The sequence below is a fragment of the Stigmatopora nigra genome, chromosome 11 (genome assembly GCF_051989575.1).
Source record: "Stigmatopora nigra isolate UIUO_SnigA chromosome 11, RoL_Snig_1.1, whole genome shotgun sequence".
Taxonomy (NCBI): domain Eukaryota; kingdom Metazoa; phylum Chordata; class Actinopteri; order Syngnathiformes; family Syngnathidae; genus Stigmatopora; species Stigmatopora nigra.
The window spans coordinates 12020603-12042770 of record NC_135518.1 but is presented as its reverse complement, the minus strand read 5'-3'; the positions used below and the strand labels follow the sequence as shown (position 1 = coordinate 12042770).

General features: G+C 38.5%; 2 protein-coding genes across 2 annotated transcripts in view; one reads left to right on the top strand and one right to left on the bottom strand.

Annotated features, from left to right (window-relative positions):
• Positions 1-22168, top strand: part of cmss1 (cms1 ribosomal small subunit homolog) — a 31687-nt gene that overhangs the window by 8463 nt on the left and 1056 nt on the right. The window contains exons 2-7 of the mRNA XM_077727593.1: positions 6599-6713; positions 20353-20495; positions 20780-20848; positions 20924-21062; positions 21136-21195; positions 22004-22106. Coding sequence (XP_077583719.1) covers positions 6674-6713; positions 20353-20495; positions 20780-20848; positions 20924-21062; positions 21136-21195; positions 22004-22106 — 554 coding nt within the window. The 5' untranslated portion in view covers positions 6599-6673. The remainder of the gene's footprint in view (positions 1-6598; positions 6714-20352; positions 20496-20779; positions 20849-20923; positions 21063-21135; positions 21196-22003; positions 22107-22168) is intronic.
• Positions 8155-11770, bottom strand: LOC144203958 (filamin A-interacting protein 1-like). Its single transcript, XM_077727587.1, has 2 exons — positions 11609-11770; positions 8155-10886 (listed from the first exon to the last, which is right to left on the bottom strand). Exon 2 carries the CDS (start codon positions 10662-10664, stop codon positions 8400-8402), a length of 2265 nt encoding a protein of 754 aa, XP_077583713.1. The 5' UTR covers positions 10665-10886; positions 11609-11770; the 3' UTR covers positions 8155-8399.

The following is a 22168-nucleotide window of genomic DNA, read 5'->3' as shown; positions in this document are numbered from 1 at the left end:
GCACGGCTGTTAAGCCGCGTTGTACATGCGACATGGGGGGAAATAAATCATCTCCAACCACAACACAACACAACACATTGGTAGCGCTCACCACACGGCGGATATTCCGGCATACAAATGCTCGGCGATATTACGTCTACCTCCGACCGAGGGTAATGCGAATATCCGAAAGGCAGTCGCCATTCTTATGCAAATGTCGGAGGAGATGAATAAACGATTATGCCTGTAACCGTTTTACCACTTCACTCTTAGTACCGTATTTTCACGACTATAAGGCACGCTGCATTATAAGGCGCACCCTCAATGAATGAATTTTTTTCCATATATAAGGCGCACTGTATTATAAGGTACACTGTATTATAAGGCGCACTGTATTATAAGGCACATCGCATTATAAGGCGCACCCTCAATGAATAATTTTTTTCTCCATATATAAGGCGCACTGTATTATAAGGCGCACTGTATTATAAGGCACACCGCATTATAAGGCGCACTGTATTATAATGTGCACTGTATTATAAGGCGCACTGTATTATAAGGCACACCGCATTATAAGGCGCACCCTCAATGAATGACATTTTTTCCATATATAAGGCGCACTGTATTATAAGGCACACTGGATTATAAGGCGCACTGTCTATTTTGGAGAAAATTTAAGACTTTTATGTGCGCCTTATAGTCGTGAAAATACGGTAGTCCAAATGTATCTCCTGTTATTTTATTTTTTGTTTTTGGAATGAGATGCTGTCTATAGCAAGCGCTTGTTAGATCAGTCTTAAATGTAATGAAATGGAGTCAGGCTGTGAGTAGCCTAAATGCCTCAAAGGTCGGAACTCATTGATTGCGACTCAGCAGTTGGCCTTTTCGCCAATCTCATTTTTATGTTGTTACAAACGTTCTACATTGTACTTTTTTAATGTTATCTGGGAAAATTTATGCAGAACAAATGGATGCATAGCTATGTCGAGACGGTTTTAATGAGAAGATTTTCTACTATTTATTCTCGCATCCACCAGTTGATGATGTACAAACTGAAAGTTCTGAGCTCAACTATTACGTTTCCATCCCATGAGGTGCCCGAGTTTCCGAGTTTGGCCTTTTCCTTATTGATATCGGTCATTGTTATTTTTGAAAATGTGACTTTTGCCACCGTGCCCTTTCAAGTTGCCAAAGGATTCCCAAAATATGAAACATGGCAGCCTGTCCTTACCAAAACTTTGAATCTCAAAGGGCAGTTAAGCCGTTTCCTGATTACCGTATTTTCACCACTATAAGGCGCACTTAAAAGTCTTACATTTTCTCCAAAATAGACAGTGCACCTTATAATCCAGTGCGCCAAATACGTGGAAAAAACAGAAAACCAAAAAGGAAAAACCACCACTGTCGGATATTAAAAAAAAAAAACACAAACGCCTGAACTGAAAAAATACTGTTAAATATGCTGATGCCATCTTAGTTTACAACATCTTCCATCATATAGCTCCTCCCCCATTGCAAGATTTGATACAAAAAAAATCCCAAACATCAACAATGGCTGGCTCTAGAGGTGACTGTAAAGTAGTGAGTGCTTCATACCTGGAAGTCAATAACAATTACCCTATTTTCACGACTATAAGGCGCACTTAAAAGTCTTAAATTTTCTCCAAAGTAGAGAGTGCGCCTTATAATACAGTGCGCCTTATAATACAGTGCACCTTATAATACAGTGTGCCTTATATATGGGGAAAAGATTAATTCATTGGGGGTGCGCCTTATAATGCGGTGCGCCTTATAGTCGTGAAAATACGGTACTTAAACAAAGTAATAAAAAAAATCTGATAGTGTCTGATAGTCTCCTTTACATTAACCCTACTGTCTACTTGTAATAAATGCCTCCTCGTTGTTGAGCATTATTACATAGGGCAGGCACATAATGTCACATGACATCCCCCCAGCTCACAGCTTCCACAAAGCTTACGCCTCAAAATAAATATTGCTCTCGTACCATTGAAAACTATCGATTCGACAATAGAACGTGTCATGAACTCTTGGAGATTCATGCTGTCTGTTGCCTGGCAACAGATGTGTTGCAAAAACAACTTGTTTTTGTATCCACTTTTAAAATCCAAATAGGCTTCAGATTGATATTCAGCAGAGCTCTTTTGCTATCCCTTAATTAACCAGTTACTATTTCCTTCCCTAATTGCCGGTCGGCTATATCATGGCGACTCAGTAGCTATGTATTGTTGGGTTCTCTTTGGTATTCAAACAGAGTTATCCTTTATGTTATGCCGCCTCGCTCCCGTTATCTGAAGTTATTCTAAATGCATTGCTTTTAGAGCCAGTTAAGCTGTTTTCTGGGGCTTTAAGATGGCTACATCAGCAATAAGGAGAGTATGCGGGATGTAACAAACAGTAGCTTGCAAACTCTTCTTTCTTCAGGGTCACCATCTCAAATTGAGATGCAGTTTGCGTCTTAGGTAACTTTTAGTGACCTCATGCTGTTTTGAAGTGCCAGCACATCATTTGAGGGCCCCTTTTTGGACACGGGGCTCTAACCTCTACACTGTCATTGTGCATTCCCAGCACTTTGCGGCGTGGCCTTAAAGCGTCCATCAGGTGCAGCCTGACCCATGTAGCTCGACAGTTGGTGCGCTTGACATTAAGTGAGACCTACGCCATAACAACGGCTGCCCTGAAATGCCTTCTAGCTTACCTCTAACCCATGCAGCATGTTTAAGCAGACTTGTGTCATTTGTCCTTTTTACCATTTTGAATGTTCATTTGTGTCAGAGGATTTTAGAAGACAACATTACTGTTAAATCCTGGGGTGTCCAATTTTTTCTCTTCCGTGAGTCTTGATGTCCTTCCAGTTTAATTTGTTTTTAATTCATGCTCGGAATAAGGTACAAAAATAATATCGGGGGGTTTTACGTCTATTTTTTCGTAAGTAGAGGTATACTTTATATGTAAATTCTCTAATTGGTTCAATGGTCTTCACATAAATACCCACTAAACCCTTTAAAATTGGTCAAACTGTCCTAATTTTGTATAGAAGATGCAAGGAAAATTATAAGATGAATTATTAATGTCTTAAAATAAATAAAGCGTAAGATAATCTGCCTTCCCCGCTAAAATAGCTCCCTCTATGGCCGATATAGATATAATACTCGTGTTTTTCTGCCAAATGGCGGCAGTAGTCCGTTCTACCAAGTTTGAAAGCCGTGCACTTTGTAGTACATTTTAGACTTTTGCGTGTGCCCTATATCTGTGTGCATGAAAATACATGCCATGTTGCATTTGTAGTTTTTTATTGGTTAATAAGGGGAATTCTAAATAATATGAATCTTTTTTATATCTATAATCACTCGGTTGCATATAACTAATGTTGTAACTTGAATCTTTCATACTCTACTTTTCATAAGTAGAGGTATGACTGTAGTTTGTACCACTATAACATTGCATTGATAGCAAAGGGCATCATATGGCTTTTTGTTCTTGAATTTTCATAATAATGTCAACACGGGAGAAGAAAAACAGCAAGTTCTAGTACAGAAGGCGCTAAGAAAAAAGCAAAAGATTTATTTGCGTTGTGTTTGTAATGCTGCAAATCACTTTGCGGGTCAGGCTAGGCCAGATGCTCATGAATACAGTTAAGTGGTGCAGACGCAGGAAGTTATGCCAGGTGAAGTTTTGAAAAGCTCAAGGTCACTTCCTGTTTATTCCAATGTTCTTTGGAGTTTGTCCACCCATCTGCTTCTATTGTTGTAAGCCAAGATGACCGTCACAACAGACTTTATGGATAGCTTTTGTAGGGGAAAAAGGCCACTGTGCATTAAGACCAACGATGTAGTCTGACAAAAACATAATTTAAGACTATCCAAAGCAATTATTATTTCATTTGGCACAAAATCATCTCTTCGGGGAAAGGCTCGTTAATGTCATTGCTACTCTATTTTAAGAGAGCACTTTACTGAATGAAAGAAAGCATGATGAGAATCATTTCAAATCTTATCGTTATGTAACACAAGCATTGATAATTTTGGACTTCTTTTACCGGCAAGAGCTTAAAAAAATAGTACAGTGTTCCCCCGTTACTTCGCGGTTCAGCTATCGCGGACTCAGAGCTTGGTGGATTTTTTTGGGGAAAAAAAATCAAATATTACATTGAAACAACATATTTTACAGTTTTTTTTGTTATAACATGAATTTCACTCTCTCTACCCGTATTATATGTGGTGTACTGTATACAGGGGGGTAAAAAATAAATAAATTAATAAAAAAAATTGGAATTAAATTCAAATTAAGCACTTTTGAAGGGGAATCCTTACTTTGCGGAAATGCACTTATCGCGGGTGGTCCCATTAACCGCGATAAGTGAGGGAACACTGTATTGGAAAAAGGTAGTAATGTTTATTTTTATAGTTTTTTTTAATTTGGTAAACGTTTGGCTATAATGTTCATGTTTTTTTGTTTTATTTCTCCACTTTTTGTCCTGTTTCAGTCTTTTGCGTTTCATTTTTTTTTTAAATGGAAGCTTTTCCATCACTAAAACTGTTTATTTCAATGGTTGCATCATTTTTTTGACATTATTGTTTAGCCTGCTGCAATAATTCATATTTTGAAGGCTTTGTTCTTCATCTTTTTCATTGTCACTCGATTTTACAACACAAAAGCAACTCTAGCATCTAAAAATATCTCCATGTGATGAATGTGTAGAGTAACATCTGCTTTCATGAAAATTAAAATGTTAAATGTAATGCTTCCCTGCGCAATTACAACAACAATCAAACATCTGTCGGACTATAAGAACAATTTATTTCCTCTTATCGCATCCTTTATTTTGTTTCCAAATACAAAGTATATTTAATTCAAATTATTAGCAGCAAAGCGGGTTTATTTTATTTGATCTTTTTTGTCCCTTTTGTTAGCAAATATGAGATTACCGCTGTGCTAATAAGAATGCGAACGGCGTTGTGCTATTTTTAGAATTTCCTCTAGGGGATTATTAAAATCTTAGCCAATCATATTCCGTTATTTTATCGCATTTTTATCTGGTGATGCTCTCTGAGCAGCAAACAATAAAAGTAGAACTCATGAACGCCCCAAAGCCAATTTTGCTTGTCTTCAGTTCACTGGGCATCCAAAAGATAAATGCTTACAGGTGTTTGTTTGCTTTATGGATTTTTTTGTGTTCAATTTATTAGCACACAAGAGAAAGGCAAAGAAACGTGAGGGCAACAGGAAATGCCAAATGATAGCGTGGTGGTAGAATTGCTATACTAGCTGATTTGAAGTAGTGATTTTGTTTTGTTTGTTTTTTTCAGACTGGGGTGTCAAACTCATTTTTCTCAAGGGTCATGTAGTTTAAAAATAGAGTTGGCATTCTCAGTTTTATTTATTTTTCTACTTTTAAGATGGGGGAAAATGATTGGAAGTATTTATAGGGTGAAAAAAAATCAAAATATTAAATATTGACCTTTTTATTGCCTTGTTTTTATTTTTATTACAAAGATTAATTGTAAAATTTTATTTTTTTAAATGAAAACAATCTAGAAAAAAATGGGAAAATATATCTATATATTATCTACTATTAGAATTTGAATTTCAGCATAAAACATGACGTCACACTCATGTTTTACTTTGGCAGACCGCAAAACTTACATACCCGGACCAGATCTGGCCCCCGGGACGCCACTTGGACACCTATTAATTAAAATTTGTCCAATTTTTTAACTACCTCATAAACAATGAGAGCAAAAACAAGCTTTTTCTTAAGAATTACTTCAAAATGCATCTTTAATTTTTTTTTTAAAGTACTTAGTGTATTTATGCACTCAGAGACTGCTTTGCTCTTGATTACTAGTTTTTTTTCCCCTTTAAATTTCAAGGATAACACAAATCATAGCTCTTCTGAATCCATTATCATAATTAGGCTTTTTAAAAGTGGACAGAGGGTGTTTTAATCAAAAATTGCATTCATTGGCCAAAAAAATAAAAAACAATACAATCTAATTTATACACAAATGCATGCAGTATGCAATTACTGTCAGAAGAGCTGTCCCTACGCTTCTCTACAGCTGCAGAATAAGGGCACGCTTCCAAATTCCAAAACATCCTCTCCTTATCTTAAAGTTTTAAAATGTCCTGAAGCCAAATAAATGACAGAAAGTTTATATGCTTTTTGGTTTGCAAATTGCATACATATATGGTCCAACTCCAAAAATGAGATGTCCAAAATGGAACTACAGAATAGGAAAGACAGTAGTAAGGGATTAAATTGTACTCCTTGCTAAATCAATGTCTCGTGATTATAAAAAACAATTACTGATACTTTAGTACTTCTCATAATATATGCAAGAAAATAGTAACTCTTAAATGGTCTAGTTCCCTACTCATTTTCCATGGTCTTAAACGCAACACGACGTTACGTTCACCGACTGTTTAGAAAATGGGAGAGACGATTTGTTGATTTATAAAATATGGTATGGTTGCAAATAATGCATTTTATTCTGGTCTGTGTATGTATATACGATTATATGATAATTTTCCACAAAGTGTCAAACACAGCGTTTCGAAACGACACCATGCATTAACTCCTTTTTTCTTCAACTTGCAGCTCTTGAACGCACCGCGGGTCATCTCACAGCGGTTCATTTGATTGGACGTCTTCTCCTGAACGCAATCCGGCAACATGGGAGACGATTTGGGCGACGAGTGGTGGCAGCATGACGGTAAATATGATCAAAATGTTACTTTCCAAAGCGATCTACTGTCTTATTTGTCTAGTACTTTTACGTTTACATATATACTCTGCAGCTAAAAGTTGATCCATCGCATGTACTTGTCCAGAGCCTTGTTGATGCTCGCTGTAAACTAGTTGTAGCTACCCATCACTTTCCCGTAATTACAAACATACTTTTTGAGTAACAACGATTGCAACGTATGTTTACTTGTCATTAAAATGCAAGTAATGTATGTAGTAGGACGTAAACGTTTACGATCTTGTTGCAAGTAAACAACACGTGAGTGAGTATACACACGTGCGAACCGGGATGTAACACGGTTCTTATATTTGTTGTACTGTCGTGACAGATCGATCTTTACTTATACAGAGGAATATGTTTTATGCGAACAGGCCTTATTTTAAAACCGGATCGCTCATTATTTCTTTATAACACAGAAATTTCCGGCGTGTTCTTTGGTAGTGCAGTTCACTGCTATGGTCGGTAGAGGGCAGTCACGTACTCCCCAGATTTGTATGCATTTGTTCATTAATACTAGAGTTAACATATTTCAACATCTATATAATTTCTAGTATAGCAGCACGTAAAAAGCTGAGAAAAAGTTTGTTATTTTTATTGTATAGATGTATGTATATATATGCATGCATATATATGCATGTGTATATATGTATATACATGCATGTGTATATATGTATATACATGCATGTGTATATATGTATATACATGCATGTGTATATATGTATATACATGCATGTATATACATGTGTGTATATATGTATATACATGCATGTGTGTATATATGTATATACATGCATGTGTGTATATATGTGTATATATATGCATGTGTATATATGTATGTATATGCATGTGTATATATATGTATGTATATGCATGTGTATATATGTATGTATATGCATGTGTATATATGTATGTATATGCATGTGTATATATGTATGTATATGCATGTGTATATATGTATGTATATGCATGTGTATATATGTATGTATATGCATGTGTATATATGTATGTATATGCATGTGTATTTATGTATGTATATGCATGTGCTTATATGCATATGTATACATATATGCATGTGTGTATACGTATAAAAAAATAACTCCATCATGAAAACATGATAGGCATTGTCTAAATAATCTGGGAAAAAATATTTCTACCAAAATTGAACTGCTCTTGATTCATACATTTTAAGTTTGTTAGTTGTATACTATAATCATGTAGTAAAATAAGGAAACGTTTTATGAAGGAATTACATTCAATTTATCAAGTTTCATTTTCTACTAAAATACAGGATTAAATGCACTTCAGCTCTGTATCAAAAATCAACTAAGCCAATATTTGTTGTCTGCTACTTATTCCACTTTAACTATGACTAACTATTAGATTCTGGAAAGAAATGTCCACACATGAATTTCTTTATAGATTGTATTGTATTATTTCAGGAAATTATCATGCAAGAAGTAGAAAAAAGTTGCACAAATTCTTATGAAAAGATCAGCTTCATCTGCTGACTTTACCAAATGATGGCGTGCAATTGTAAAAACACGTAGTATTGCTTTAACTGTGTAGTCTAAGTGGAAGATGACATTATACAGTATATCCTTAGCAAGATACATTCATAAATTTCATTTCATTTCTTCATCAAGATGGTTGCCGCTACATTGGGGAATGCGAGGCGGGAGAAGTGGCAGGGGATATGGTAATACTACTAGTAATCTTGCCGACCCCTTTGACATGACAACCATTTGCGAGTACTTGAGTCCTCTGCTCGTGCCGAAGGTAGTACGGCCCCACGGGTGGCGCCACACCGTGAGACGGGAGGTACGGGTTCCCTAAGTGGATGTGGATCTTATTGTCCTCCGTGGTGATGATGCTAGGACTGGCATCAGGGTTGCCAGAGCACACGTGGTGCCAGCTATTCTGCCGATCCGGCGTCTTACAGAAGGAGGCCTGGCTCCCCGGCTCGGACGGTTCCGGCGAACAAGTCCTGACCGTCAAAATCTGAATTGGGAGATCGGGTGTCGCCGAACGAGACGAATCTGGGCTCATCATTCGAGACACCGGCGCCCCGTTGAGTAGGGAAAGTGAACGGTCTGGGGTAGAGGGCGGGGATTTGTTCTGGATGATGGTGATTCTTTGGTTTGGCGTGTTTCCGCCGGATGGGATGAAGGCCGTGCTGGTGTAAGAGGTCGAGGAGTCCGATGTGGGGCTGCTAATCTCTAGGGTAGCCGTGTTGAGGATGTGGTGAGGGGTTACCTTGATTTGCAGTGGTTGTCCCGGAGTGTGCGCTAACATCATAACGTCCCCGTTAGGTGATTGGTGCACGTTGACTCCGTTGGATGTGAGGCTTCTGCTCTGAACTCCCATGTTGTTAGCGCCGTTTAAGCCGTTCAGGTTGCTGACCAGAGCTCCGCAGTTGCGGTTTAGGTCCCCCGAGTCCTGTTTATCGGCGAATGCTTCGTTGATGGCGCAGGGTGTTTGGCAGTCCATGGTCAGGGGGGTCGCTGGTTCGGTTTGGACTTCTTTGGTAGGACGGTAGTGTTCTTCATTCCCATTTGGTGGGAGATTTTTTAAGCGCCTGTACTTGTCCAGTTCGCTGCTTAGGTCTCTCATCTCTTGGGCTAGTTCCTGGTTTCTAACTTGTTGTTGTGTTAATTTGCCTTGTAGCGTGGAGTGATCCGTTTGGACCCTGCTAATGGATTCCTCCGTGCCCATAAGCAACTGGAGTTTCTCTTTGAGGGCACTGACTTCTTTTCCAAGGAGCCTGGACTTTACCTGCTCCTTTTGAAGACGACAAAGAAGGACATGTTCCTGATTTATATCCTGCTTTTCCGCCTGCTTGTAGCCGGAAAGCTCCTTTTTAGCCAAGTCAAGTTCCTTGAGTAGAGATGTAGACTTAAGCTGTTCCTCTTTGAAACTTTTCTCCAAAGACTCGTAGTTGTCCTCTACCTTCATCAACTCTTTCTCCATCATCTCTTTGTCCTGCAGTCTTTTCTGTAGTCTCTCCAACTCCCACATGAGTTGTTTGGCTTTGTTCTCTTCCGTTTGGCAGCGAGGGCTGGCGTTGTAGGAGCCTTGTGTATACTTTTCCTCCTTTTCTCTACGGTTCTCCAAAACCTGCAGCCTTTCTCTCATAGTCAACATTTTACTCTCAAGCTCCACGTTTTTCTGCTTCTCCTCGGCTAGCCGGTCTTGTAACTCATCCCTGTCTTTAGCCATGCCTGCCATCTTTTCTTCTACATTCGACCTCAAACTGGGCGCCTCCTCTCTAGTATTCCCCACAGAGTTTTTACCTCCTGACCTTCCCAGCTTTTCCTCGGCTTCCCTCAGCCTCTCCGACATGGTCTTTCTGTCCTCCGCCAAAGCCGCCGTCAATGACCTTAGCGTGGCCAGGTCACGTCTGATAGCCACTTCGCTCTTCTCCAACCGGACCTCACTTGCCTCCAGCTCCTTAACTTTAGTCTTCAGGGAGTCCACTTCACTGGAGAGCATCTTACTAACAGCCCTCTCCTTTTCCAAGCCATCCCTTAGATTTCCACACTCTTGTTTGCTTTGACCCAAAGTCTCCTCCACACGGTCCAATTCACTGATTCTCCCATTCAACCGATTGACCTCCACCTTCAAACTGGAACAATTCTGGCTTTCCTTCTCTAATCTAACATCCAAATCCTGGCACTGGTCCCTCATCCGAATCAGCTCCTCGTCCTTCCCTTCCATTTCCACCACCCTTCGTCTCAGAACCTCCACCTCGGACAACGAGCTGGGATGCCTCATTTCCCAAACGGCAGACTGCTGCGTCCCCTTATTTTCTCTTGCAGAATTCCTCGTTTCTTCCAGAGCATCCGTCTGGCGTCCAAAGCCAGGGTACTGGCTTCTAAGTGGGTCATTTTGAGTCGTACCCTCGGCGAGTTGAGCCGTCATGGCAGCGGGAGTCGATGGCTGGATGTTTTTAATCTGGCCGCCGCCCCTCTCTGGCCTCCCGATCGATAACTTTGGCGATGGCCGCTCAGTTCTTTGACATGACGCTGGTGCCGCGTCGACAACTCCTGCAACTGCTCCAACTCCACTTTAAGAAACGAGACGTCTCCGATAGTCTCCTTTAACTCCCGATACTGTCCTTCTTTGACAATCAGGAACTTTTATCTGTGCACAGTTGGAGAGGAAAGAAAGGAAGCATTAGTTATTTCCAAAGAATGCCTTTGAATGGTTTTACAGGGTAACTGTGCATTTCATTCACCAAGGACATGAGGTAATGTTTAAACTTCTCCTCACTTTTTGGCCAAGGCTGATAAACAAATGATTTCCCATCGTGGCATACTTCCAAGATAAACATCTATTGAAATCTTACGGATAACAGAATGACTTTACTTTCCTTACTGGAAAACATAGAACATTTTGTTCTATGCTCCGTATCGACCTGCAAACCACCAGTCACGTATGTGTCTTATACCATGTGCTCCAGTCCTGTCATCCATGTGGTCTCCCAGGCACTGTGATTAAGAATATTTTCACAAGCACAACAGATGCTCCCCCGGCGTGTAGCATATGTTAATTAAGATTCTTCTCTACCCTTCACTACCTTTAACACCACGTCCCATTGTTCTTCCGTCTGGGATTTACAAATTCGTTGCATGAAGACGTCGAATCCAAAAAAAAGCATCGACTCATAGACAAATCCACACTACAGATGGTTTCCCTTTTCCAAAATCCACTTGGAAATGTAAAACTGGCTCTCTACATCTCCAAAACATTCTGCTACGAGCTTTCGATACCAAGATGCCGATTCAAAAGTTTGTCTCGTAGTAACAAACCCAACTTTTTTTCAAGTACAAGCCTTAGAATCCTTAAATCTCATTAATTCCTACCTGATTTCCTGTGGGTTTTTATTTCTTGACAAATCCTTACGTCGATGTCAGTCGACTCTTTGACTTTTCGTTTCCCGGCGATCTCTGTGATGTGAACATTCCATGCGGAAAACCAAACATTATGAGAAGTGCTCTCTCTGCGCATGGACTCTCTCTTGCAGAGCCACTGGCACCCATGACATCATTGGCCAATCCTTATATGGTAATAGCCTAGACTGCTGTGTATGTATGTGTGTGTGTGTCAGGTATTCCTCACGCCGCTAGACCATAAATCTGTTAACACACTCGGCAGGCCATCATTTTGGTGACAAAGGGAGTCGTGATTTGGAAGGGTTGGAAGATTTTGCCGCTGTGGCACATAGTGGTTATACTTAGGGTTAAGTCTCCGGGAAAGTTTTTTAACGTCGGTTGAAGTGATGGAAATATGACTGTGTGTGTGTGAGTGTGTTTTTGTGTGTTAGCGCTGGTGTGTTTTTACTGGAGTTGAGCCCATTCCAGATGAGCTCACTATGCAACCATGCCAAAGAGGCTAATGGGAAGGACAGAATGTGTTGGCATGTCTTAGGAGTTCATCTAAGTGTGTGCATGTGTTTCTCACATATGTTTTAAGCTGTGGATTTTTTGGGTTTGGAATGTGTACGTACGTTGTAGCCATTTTTTTTGTTTTTTTGCTTGGGGCCTGATAACCTGACTTGGAGATGACATCATCAGTTCATTGGTCGACAATGATATCCATATGTTTTTACTCTCTTCCTTTTAAAATCTGTTTTAACTAGTTCTAGGCTTTTTATTGGATGAAATTATAAAATGTTCAACCACGGTTTTGCAAGACCACGTCATGGTTATGCTGTTGTTTGTCAAGTAAGGAACGGCAGTGATTAACAATAAACAGTGATGTTCTCATCATTTCCTGTGTGCAATAAGGCTATAAAAGTCGCAAAATGGAAAATTTTTAGTTTGGCTGAAAGAATAACACACTTTCTCTATTTGCAGATTTTAAAAAAAATAAGCAGGGTAACAAGTTCTATTTAGTGTAAATATAAAACATCGTTATTAGGGTATTGAGGTCAGAATTGTGTAGAATTATGATGTTTTGATTCTTTATAAATTGTATTTGTTAACAAACAAGCCAAAACAGGACATATTTTTTAACATAAATTCATTCTTAGTGCACACAGTTCCATTTTTAGCTCGATTATTCCGCTTTTCGCCCAAATTTTAGAGGCTTAAACATAACTTGAGTTGCAAGGAAACAGCATTCCACCCGCCCACGACTATCGCTGCAAAGTTCACAAAGTCCTGGTTCCCAATTGAGAGCTTGACATCTGCAGCACTCGTCCTCAATTACAAGCATGAGCCCATTCCGCAAAGACCTTTCCAAGAAAGCCTTCAAGCGTAGAGCGATATGTAATACGGCTCTCGTCTTACCAGGACGACGACCCATCATCCTATTTTCATCCGGGGGTGTAATTTAACTCAAATTGAGCATTTTTTTTCTCCTTTTTTTTTAGCTTTTGCTTATGACAAATGAGGCAAAACCTAACCAAAGTACTGTATATCAAATTGGTTTCTCAACCGTAATTCTAGCAAATTGGGAGAAAAAAAAGAACAAAACAAGAGCCACAAAAGCCATTCAAATTGTCTCCTTCCAACCCCATAGTTTGCTTATTATGGTTTCCCAATGGAACTTGAATTTTTCTCACCAACTGTAGTGTCCAGGGAGTATGAATTAACAAAGAAAATATTTTTTTTTATTTAAAATAACTCATGAGAAAGAATGAAATCATTTAAAACGAGTCATCAACGACACATACGAATAGTCTGGAGCCACGTAGTCAAAATATAAAGCAATTACACCAATTTCCCATATTGTCACTGTTTATTCCACAAATTCAAGTCTTTATTTTGATATGTAATTGTAACAGTATTCATTTAACAACTTTCAAATGTAATTGTAATCGTATTTGTTTAACAAATGCCATTTTTGTTGCTTTTTTCAAAGAATGCTACCAAGGTAAGAATTGTTTTTGCCACAAATTTCATGTCATTAGAAGCAAATGATCAAAATAAGGTAAGTCCTTTATGCATTGTTATGAAGTTTTTAAGATAGTTTTAACATACCTGTCAACCCCTGCCGATAACTGCCCTTATAAATGATTGAGTTCCCGTACAAACCCCAAAAAACCTTACAAACACTGTACAAATCCCCAAAAAACATTACAAACACCGTACAAACCCCCAAAAAAACTTACAAACACCGTACAAACCCCAAAAAAACCCTTACAAACACCGTACAAACTCCAAAAAACCTTACAAACACCGTACAAACCCCCAAAAACCTTACAAACAACGTACAAACCTTACAAACACCGTACAAACCCCCAAAAACCTTACAAACAACGTAAAACCCCCAAAAACCTAACAAACACCGTACAAACCCCCCAAAAACCTTGCAAACAGTTTCTAAGGTTTTTTGGGGGTTTGTACGGGGATCTTAATCATTTAAAAGGGCAGTTATCGGCAGAAGTTTAGAGGTATGTTTTCAATGAGGAGGTAAGGACTTAACTGAACTGAAGTGGAGCGACCAGTTATTCACTCATGTCAGTGTTTAATGACGGCGATGATGATGTCGTCCCATCGTAGACTATAACCATATGAATGATGTGCAATTTGCTGGCAGTATGCTAGAACCACCGCGCCGTTTTCATTGTATCGTTCAATCACGTGTAAACGTCATCGTAGTAGCGCATGAGAATGATGGGCAATGATTGGAATTCACTCTACGGTTTTTCATCTGGCGTAAGTCCCGATCACATCTGTTTTGCACCTGGGCGCACATCGGAACTTCAAAAATGAAAGCTATTGTGGCGTTGTTTCGCAGAAGCTCTTTGAAAAGAAACAGAAGCAGATTGAAAGATTTTCAAAGGATTTGGCACGTTTTTTTTTAAACATTTCGTCATGCAAAAAAATAACTTTGGAAAATTAATTCCAGTGCATTATTTTCCACAGAATTGTCTTTTATTTCAAGATTTATATGGCCTCAGATGATCTCTGTTCAATTTGGGAACATCTGGCATTGTTAACAAGATTGCCCAATTTGACACTGTTGCGTGTTTCAAAGGGACTTTTGCAATCTGTTAAGAGAAAAATAAATTAAATAAAAGCTAAGTCATCCCAGGCGTTGGCACTTAGCTAAACATTGTCAAATAACATGACATTTTAACGCATTTAGGGTGGTTTTCGTTGATCTTTTAACATGTGAAATACATCGGAAATGAATTGGGAAAGAATACACTTCAAGTACTGGCTCTCAGTTCACAAAGTATTGCGGTAATCGAGGGGGATCATAGTTTTAGGGGTTCTCACAGCACGGGATGTTATAGTGGCCAAGTCGACGAAAGACTTGCGTGACTTCATGCATGATAACATTTCCTGAGTGATTGTGGAACTCTTTAGTCATTTCTTCCCCTCTTAAAAAAACGGTCCGTTGTGTACAAACTCCTGGCCTTTTTGGTCTCACATATCTTTACTTCTAAGTAAACTCACCGGTTTATGTTTCTTCAAGGGTGTCTTGACTGCTTCGTATTTGGATCCAGTTGCTATAAACAAAGTGTTTCTTGCGCCGGGATTATTTTTGGTCTTAAATTGCAACGTGCTCCTGTGGCCGATAGATTGAAGCAGTTTTTTTTTTCGTTCTTACCGACAAATGCAGGCTACTATTCCAAAAAGTCCATAATTAGATTAGAGAGTGGACTCTGGCAGGACTAAAGTCAAGATTGCATAGCCTATAAACATTTTCATTTTACCGTCTGGCCAACTGCAAAACATTTACAAAAAAACATCTCCGTATGTAGTAAAGTATCCGATCCAATACTTGACCAACATAAAGGGCGAGGACTGTCAAATGGGGGTGAGTGAGTGTATTTTAACTCTTTAACCGCCATTGACAGTGATAAACATTCAAATATGACTTACCTGGGATAGACATCATTGTGATTTACAGCCAATGAGTTCATTGCCGGTCAAAAACAGTTTAATTTTCGTCTATTTTATCGCCACAGAGTACTTTTTAAGGGAAGAAAAATGGGGTGTTATACTTGGAGGCTTAAACATTTCAAAATAAATGCTGAAAAAAATATTGGAGGAGGGGAAATGGTTTTCTGGACACAAACATACACTCTGGTCATTCACAGCCTTTCCTTATGTAGTGTGGTGGTCTTTAGATGAGCCCCCATTCCCACCATTGGGCCTATCCCCACCCGCAAAGGCCACATCTGACCATAGTCGCTATTTTTTGGGGAAGGGAAGAATCCTAACCACCTTCAATTTGGCTTTAGTTGAGGTACAGGCCGTCCATGGAGTACAGAAAGTGGCGAAAGCATATGGAATTGCATGTTGATGTGTTTACAAGCGCAATTACAACTTGGAACGTTGAGGTGTGTCGTTCCGAGTTTGAGCCGCAATGAGCCGTCCAAGTTTTGGAACTTTTTGGAACGAGCTGAGTGGATTAACGTGAGCTAAAAATGTTCACTTCGGAACGTGCAGATGTTTTTCGACTGTGTTGAAGCACTTCAATCGTTTGACATCTTGGATGGAGATTTATTCAAGCTGTACAGTTTGAAAGACAAAGACGTCATGTTGGTTTGAGCTTCGCTCTATGGTTGTTTTTCTTCAACACAGTCAGAGTACTGTACTGTTTAGTTTTTTTCTCATTTAAACATTAGGAAATGATCATCTGGAACTAGATGGGAGTTTTATGGGAATTGCTTTGGAGGTCCAACTCTACTAAAAGCACGTTTTGAGAACTTTGAGAATTTTAGATTGCTGTTTACAGCCAAGAATTGCACTTGATTTGGTTTAAATTGCTTTGTAATGCTGTGCCTCTACTGGGCAAGGACATATTTAAATTCTTGACAAGAAACCAATTCATTGGTTGCAGCACTTCAATTGAGCTCAAGTTTATGGCTAAGCAAAGGCTGTATTTTTTAGAGTATTTAGCTCACTACATTGTAAAGTGCAATGAATGAGTTCATTTTATTACGTAAGGCTCACTTGATTAAAAGGCGCATCTGTTTACTGTACTGCAAAAACTATTTCATGTTGTATTTTTTAAAGCCATGATGCAAAAAAAACCTTTTCCGGAACTGTACAACATAAACAAACCACCAAAAACATCCAGCAAAACACAAAACAGTTCCAATGTCCCCATTTCATCCAATTTGGTAAATATTAGGATTAATTTGGGCCTTGTTTACCTATCATATCGTCAACAAGATCCCTATGAGAACTTGCAAAGTAGTCTCAAATCAAGTGAAACCAAAACAATCTAGGGGGGGGGTTGGAAAATCATGGTGCTATAATTACTTCTCCCCGGCAACACCAAATGACTCATTGCGCAATGAAGTAGTAGTAATTAATCTGCTTTTGTCAGGTGGCGCTAAATTCACCTCATTAAATTTGATTAGCGCCTCCCTATGGCGTCTACCTTCTGGTTATAGGTACCTCAAACTTAGCGGCTTTATACACATGGCGTAGGTGGTCGGTCCTCTTGTTTCGTCTGTAGGAAGTCTCCGTATAGGGAAAGTAGTGCCCCCTAAAGTCCAATAAAACCATAGCGGGCCTTCGGTCATCTCTGACTTCAACACACTTTCAATGACTTCATCTTTGGCCTGGTGCGGCCAATAGCACAAACATCAGTTTACACTTTTTTTCTATTTCATGGGCTTGTGAGTCATGTTCTGTATTTTTGACTCGCACCAAAAAAGGTCTTCCCACCTGAAGTTCTCCTTCCAAAAACAGTGAACAAGAATAGCTTATCCTCACGTGCTGGAATCGGAAACTTGACTTCACTTGGGAACGCAATGACAGATGAGTATAGACTCCTGGATTAATGTTATCAATTCGTATTAGTATGCATATTTTTCAGTATTATTGAGATTGTACCCTTGGCTCCATTTCAATTGTTAATCTTTAAACTCTGTCATTTCTTTTATTGCTGCAATTTTTTGGTCAAAAGTGGATTTGAGGACCTAAATGAAGACATGATTTCTAGCACGACGGTTTTGTTTTGTTACAAATTTCGTACATTTGGGAATATTAAGGAATTACACTCCTTGCATAGGTCAATTCAATTAGCAAATACTCTTTAAATATTTTTGCTCAAATTTGGTCTTTATAACTTGCTGCTAAAACTTTTGTTTTTTATAGTTAAAGTTGATCTCATCGTACCATTAATTAAAATGTTAAGCTAAGACTTTAGTTACACGCAATGATTTTTTTTCCACCAAAAAAACTAACAATCAAATGCGACCTTTTAAAAAAAGCATTTACGCAACATTCTCCCAAAACAAATAATAAAACCTTAGTTTAATCCCTCTAAAAATAGTTTTACGGCAAATTTCACCCTGTAGGTGGTCTATTCATGATTGAATTCACCCAAGTCCATAAATCAGATGGCAGGCATCAGGTTGGAAAGCCAAAACAATGACTTCTTGGCGCTTCCATAATGTAATAAATATGCTCAACATTTTTGGGCTCTGATGTAAACTGTCCTCTGAGATTTTTTTTCTGTTCCCCTTCTCCTCCCCAATAAGACTTCTTTGACATACCCTTGCCAAATTCTACTGTTTGCTATTTTCTCTCTTCCTGTACACAAAAAAACCCCACAAAAAAACGCCCTGATTCCACAATTCTTGCATCACTATTGGATCTATCATCATGTGATTTCTGTCACTTGGGATTTTAGCAGATGTAGCAAAGCCTTTTTGAAGGCCTAAAAGCCACACTATCACCTCAAGGGGTGCTTAACTCAATTTGATAGCTTTGACTTTGTAGAGCCACAACCCAAGTCCTTTTCTTTGTAAAATAAACCTCAAAAAAAGCACCCAAAACAGATTTTCCCATTTGGCCTTTGGCTAGAATTGCTACCGAGTGATGTCACGATTTGGACGAAGACTCTATTATTTGGCGTCATTTAAACAAGATAATGGCACCCAATGAGTTAAGTGCGTACTTGTTCCTTTTTTTACAAGCCGCTAATCTAAAGGCACGACCCGCGTAATCATCGTTCATTGCATCGACCGCTACAATGACAGCATTTTTGAGCCTGAAAGCAATTTATCTGGATCTTCGTTTTAACAGAAAAAACAGGAACTCATTCCCTACATCCCGTCGATTGGCTGTCATTGTATCCATTCTCCGCCATTTACCGTCCATTAAAACCAGTCACTGTTATTGATTGAACGTTTGAAGACGACAAGCCAAGAGCTATTTTATACATTGGCGACTTCCTCCACTGTTGTTGACTCTTATTGATTTACTGTTAGCTGACCTTATGGAGACTTTGTTGGGTTTTTTTTGGTTGTTGTTTTTTGGGGGTTTTCTGGGCGAGCTTGCTATAATTTAAGAGTTTGTCTTCTATCTGCTTTCATAGAAATGTGGCGTAGTCAATGTAGTCTGGCCGTACATTATAGTATTATTTTTATATAATGAAGGTCTATAAATATACAGTAGAGTTGCTTCAAAGTTGCTTCAAAAATTGTCACTGTAAAAAAATAATGGATTTCCATAGGAATTTATATTACAAAAATATATTTATCTTAGTTATTTTGGTTAAAAAAATGCTACACATACTATTTTAGTCTTTGAACTTCATTTAATGGTAAGTCATACTACTCTTTTGTTTACCTTATATAATAGTAGTTTTTCCTCATAATTTTGGCCATACATTTTATGGCCAAAATTTGGAATTTTTTTTTCACCATTTACTTGTCAACCAAAATATTTTAATGTATTGATGTGTTGTTGTCTTTTAAAAGTAAAATACTAATGACAAAATTAAGTTGAGTGACAGCTCCAAGCATACCTATATAATACAATATTATCCAGCAAAAAGGCTTACTTCGCTCACCTGCAATGGCATGTAATTTGTCAGTAAGGTTTAGAATGGTTTTTACGGTCGATCCCGTGACAGTATTTGTCGCGTCGTGTGTCCTCGCCATGACCTTACTGTAATGAGACGGGTGGGAGGCTACACTATTGGAGAGGACGTCTGCACTGATGACTATCGATGAGTCTGGCCTTGACAAATGGGAAAAGGGGGCGGAGCCGGATGGCCATCAGACGGCCAAAAATTATCGTGAACTTTAATCCCCCACCGCCGCTCATCTTTTGTCATTTTCTTCCACGGGCCGTCGTAATGAGGCCGGCTGGCGAAGGAAAACAAAAGGCTGATGATGATGGATGAAATGGTACTCGAGTATTAAGCAGAAAGGAGAAATAAACGTTAAAAGATGAGAGTCAGATGTGCACTGATAGTGTTTATGCACCAGTATAGTCAGAATATTAGGTACAGTGGTTTAAACACAAACAAAATTAAGCTTTATGTTCTTTAATAATTGCTGAAATCACTACATTGATTTTCTTTAGGATTTGTTGGAATTTTAGTTCGACTGCGATGTGAATTCAGTCCATTTTTGAAAGATTTTCCATGTTTTCGATCACTTTGCTTGACCTTACTTTGTTAGAAACAAAGCTGTATACAAGTCATAATTCATGTTTTTGCTTAAGAGGAATTTCTTTTCAATAAATTGACTATTATGATTTTAGTGACACATCCTGGCAGATGTTTTTAATAATTCTTTTATATGTCGTGTAGCAATGCTATTGTGTACACAAACTATGATGCAGATTTGTGTGCTTGGAGATGAATAGCTTTTTTTTGTTTTTGTTTTGTCTTTTGATAGATGTTTCTGAGGGGGAGGAGGTTGAAGAAAAGAAAAGCCAACCAATAAAAGAACATCCAGAGTCGACACAAAACAAAGCAGAGAAGAGGAAGAAATTAACGGAAAAAAACATCACTGCCAAAAAGAAAAAAACGCTTGAAGAGGTATTAGCTTAATAGCTTTTGAACACTTTGGACTGTGTTTTTCCTCTTCTATTTATGGGCGGAGTTTGCTTAAAAGTATTTGTGCAAAAGCCTTAAAAGCTTACTTATTATTTTGAAATGATTGTTTTATTAATGTCGCCAACATGTTGACATATTTTTGCTTTTTTCGGGTTCTGCTTTCGACACCACCCTTCATAAATAAAACCCACCAAAGAAGGGTTGACTGATTTATTCCAGGAAAAAATGGGGGGTCTATAACGTCTTTCTCACCTGTGTTTTTTTAGGTGTCTAAGCCGTTGCCAAGGCTGGGATTTCAGACGGAAACGTTAACTGAACCTACCAGAAAGAGAAAGGTCGGTCAAAGTAGGGTGACTGGGGTTCGCCTTCCGACCTTCTTCTTCTTCTTCATATTATGACGACTTTTCCAGAGGAAGAAGAAGACCATTACAGATGTTTTGGCTGCCTCTGAACCCAAACCGGGTTGTCCCCTCGACCTTCAGGACTTCTTCACGCAGTATTTGGCGGACAACTTCTCCGTCATTGAGAGGGAGGAGCTCAAACTTGATGGTAAGTTCTCCATTTTTTGTCTTTTTTAATTTTTTTAAATTGCCTTCTCAATTTTTGCACGTATTTTTTCCAGATTCTTTCTTTACGACCTGCAATGACCTGACGCATAGCCTGTCATCCTATCTGAAAGAAAGTAAGTATCTTTGTTGGATTGAATTGAAGGCGTTTATTGTCATTATACAAGTATAATGAAATTTAAAGTGTTCACCATGCAATGCACAGATAGCATCAGACAGACAAATAAATAATCAATAAACAAGAAATGAATAGATAAGAAGTCCAAGTGAGATTAGCGGATTGTTCCGTCTGAAGTCCAGGAAGAGTTCTATGGTTTTGGAGATGGTCTTTGCCAAATAAACATGTAGATAACCAATATATAGTAATGATAAATGAATAACCAATAAGTACCAATAATTGGATACGTGGTCAACATAATAAATAAGTAGTAGTCAACATGGGTAAGTGATTAGATGAGGTAACTTTATTCATACTGTATTCGGGAAATTAGATTGTCACAGTAGCAAGAGGGTGAGAATACAGACACAGAAAAATACATTTTTGATATGGGTAAATAGGTAACAAACAAGTTAATATATAACTAAATAAAGGGACTAAAGTGGATAGCAATAAGTCTCGATTAGGTCAAGGTGCAAAATTCAACTGTCCTTGAGTCTGTTTGTCTTGGCTGTTATGGTTCTGTAAAACTACTGCAACTGGAGATTTTGGATGATATTGGGGAAAACTGGTTTTACTGTTTGTGACAAGAGGAATGAGAGTTGTGCATTAAAGACAAAACTGTTATGTTAGAGTAGTAGTTTGTTTATTCCGGAATTTTTGTTAATCAGTGTAATATGGGCCGTTTTTTATTTTATTTTATTTTTTTACAGTCACTGTTTGCACTAATTGTACTCCCAAAAAAATCTAATTCTGTTTTCTGTTAGTTTGTCCCAAATGGACAAAGGTTCAGAAGCAACACACAGAAAAATCTTCGGCGGTCATGCTTATCGTCTGCAGTTCGGCCCTTCGAGCCATCGACTTGATCAAGTAACATTTTCGTAATAAAAGAAAATCCTGAACGTGATTGATGACCCAAAACAAGGTTTTAT

Excerpts from the sequence above, each read along its gene's own strand:
- LOC144203958 (XM_077727587.1), bottom strand. The coding sequence starts at position 10,664 with ATGACGGCTCAACTCGCCGAGGGTACGACTCAAAATGACCCACTTAGA.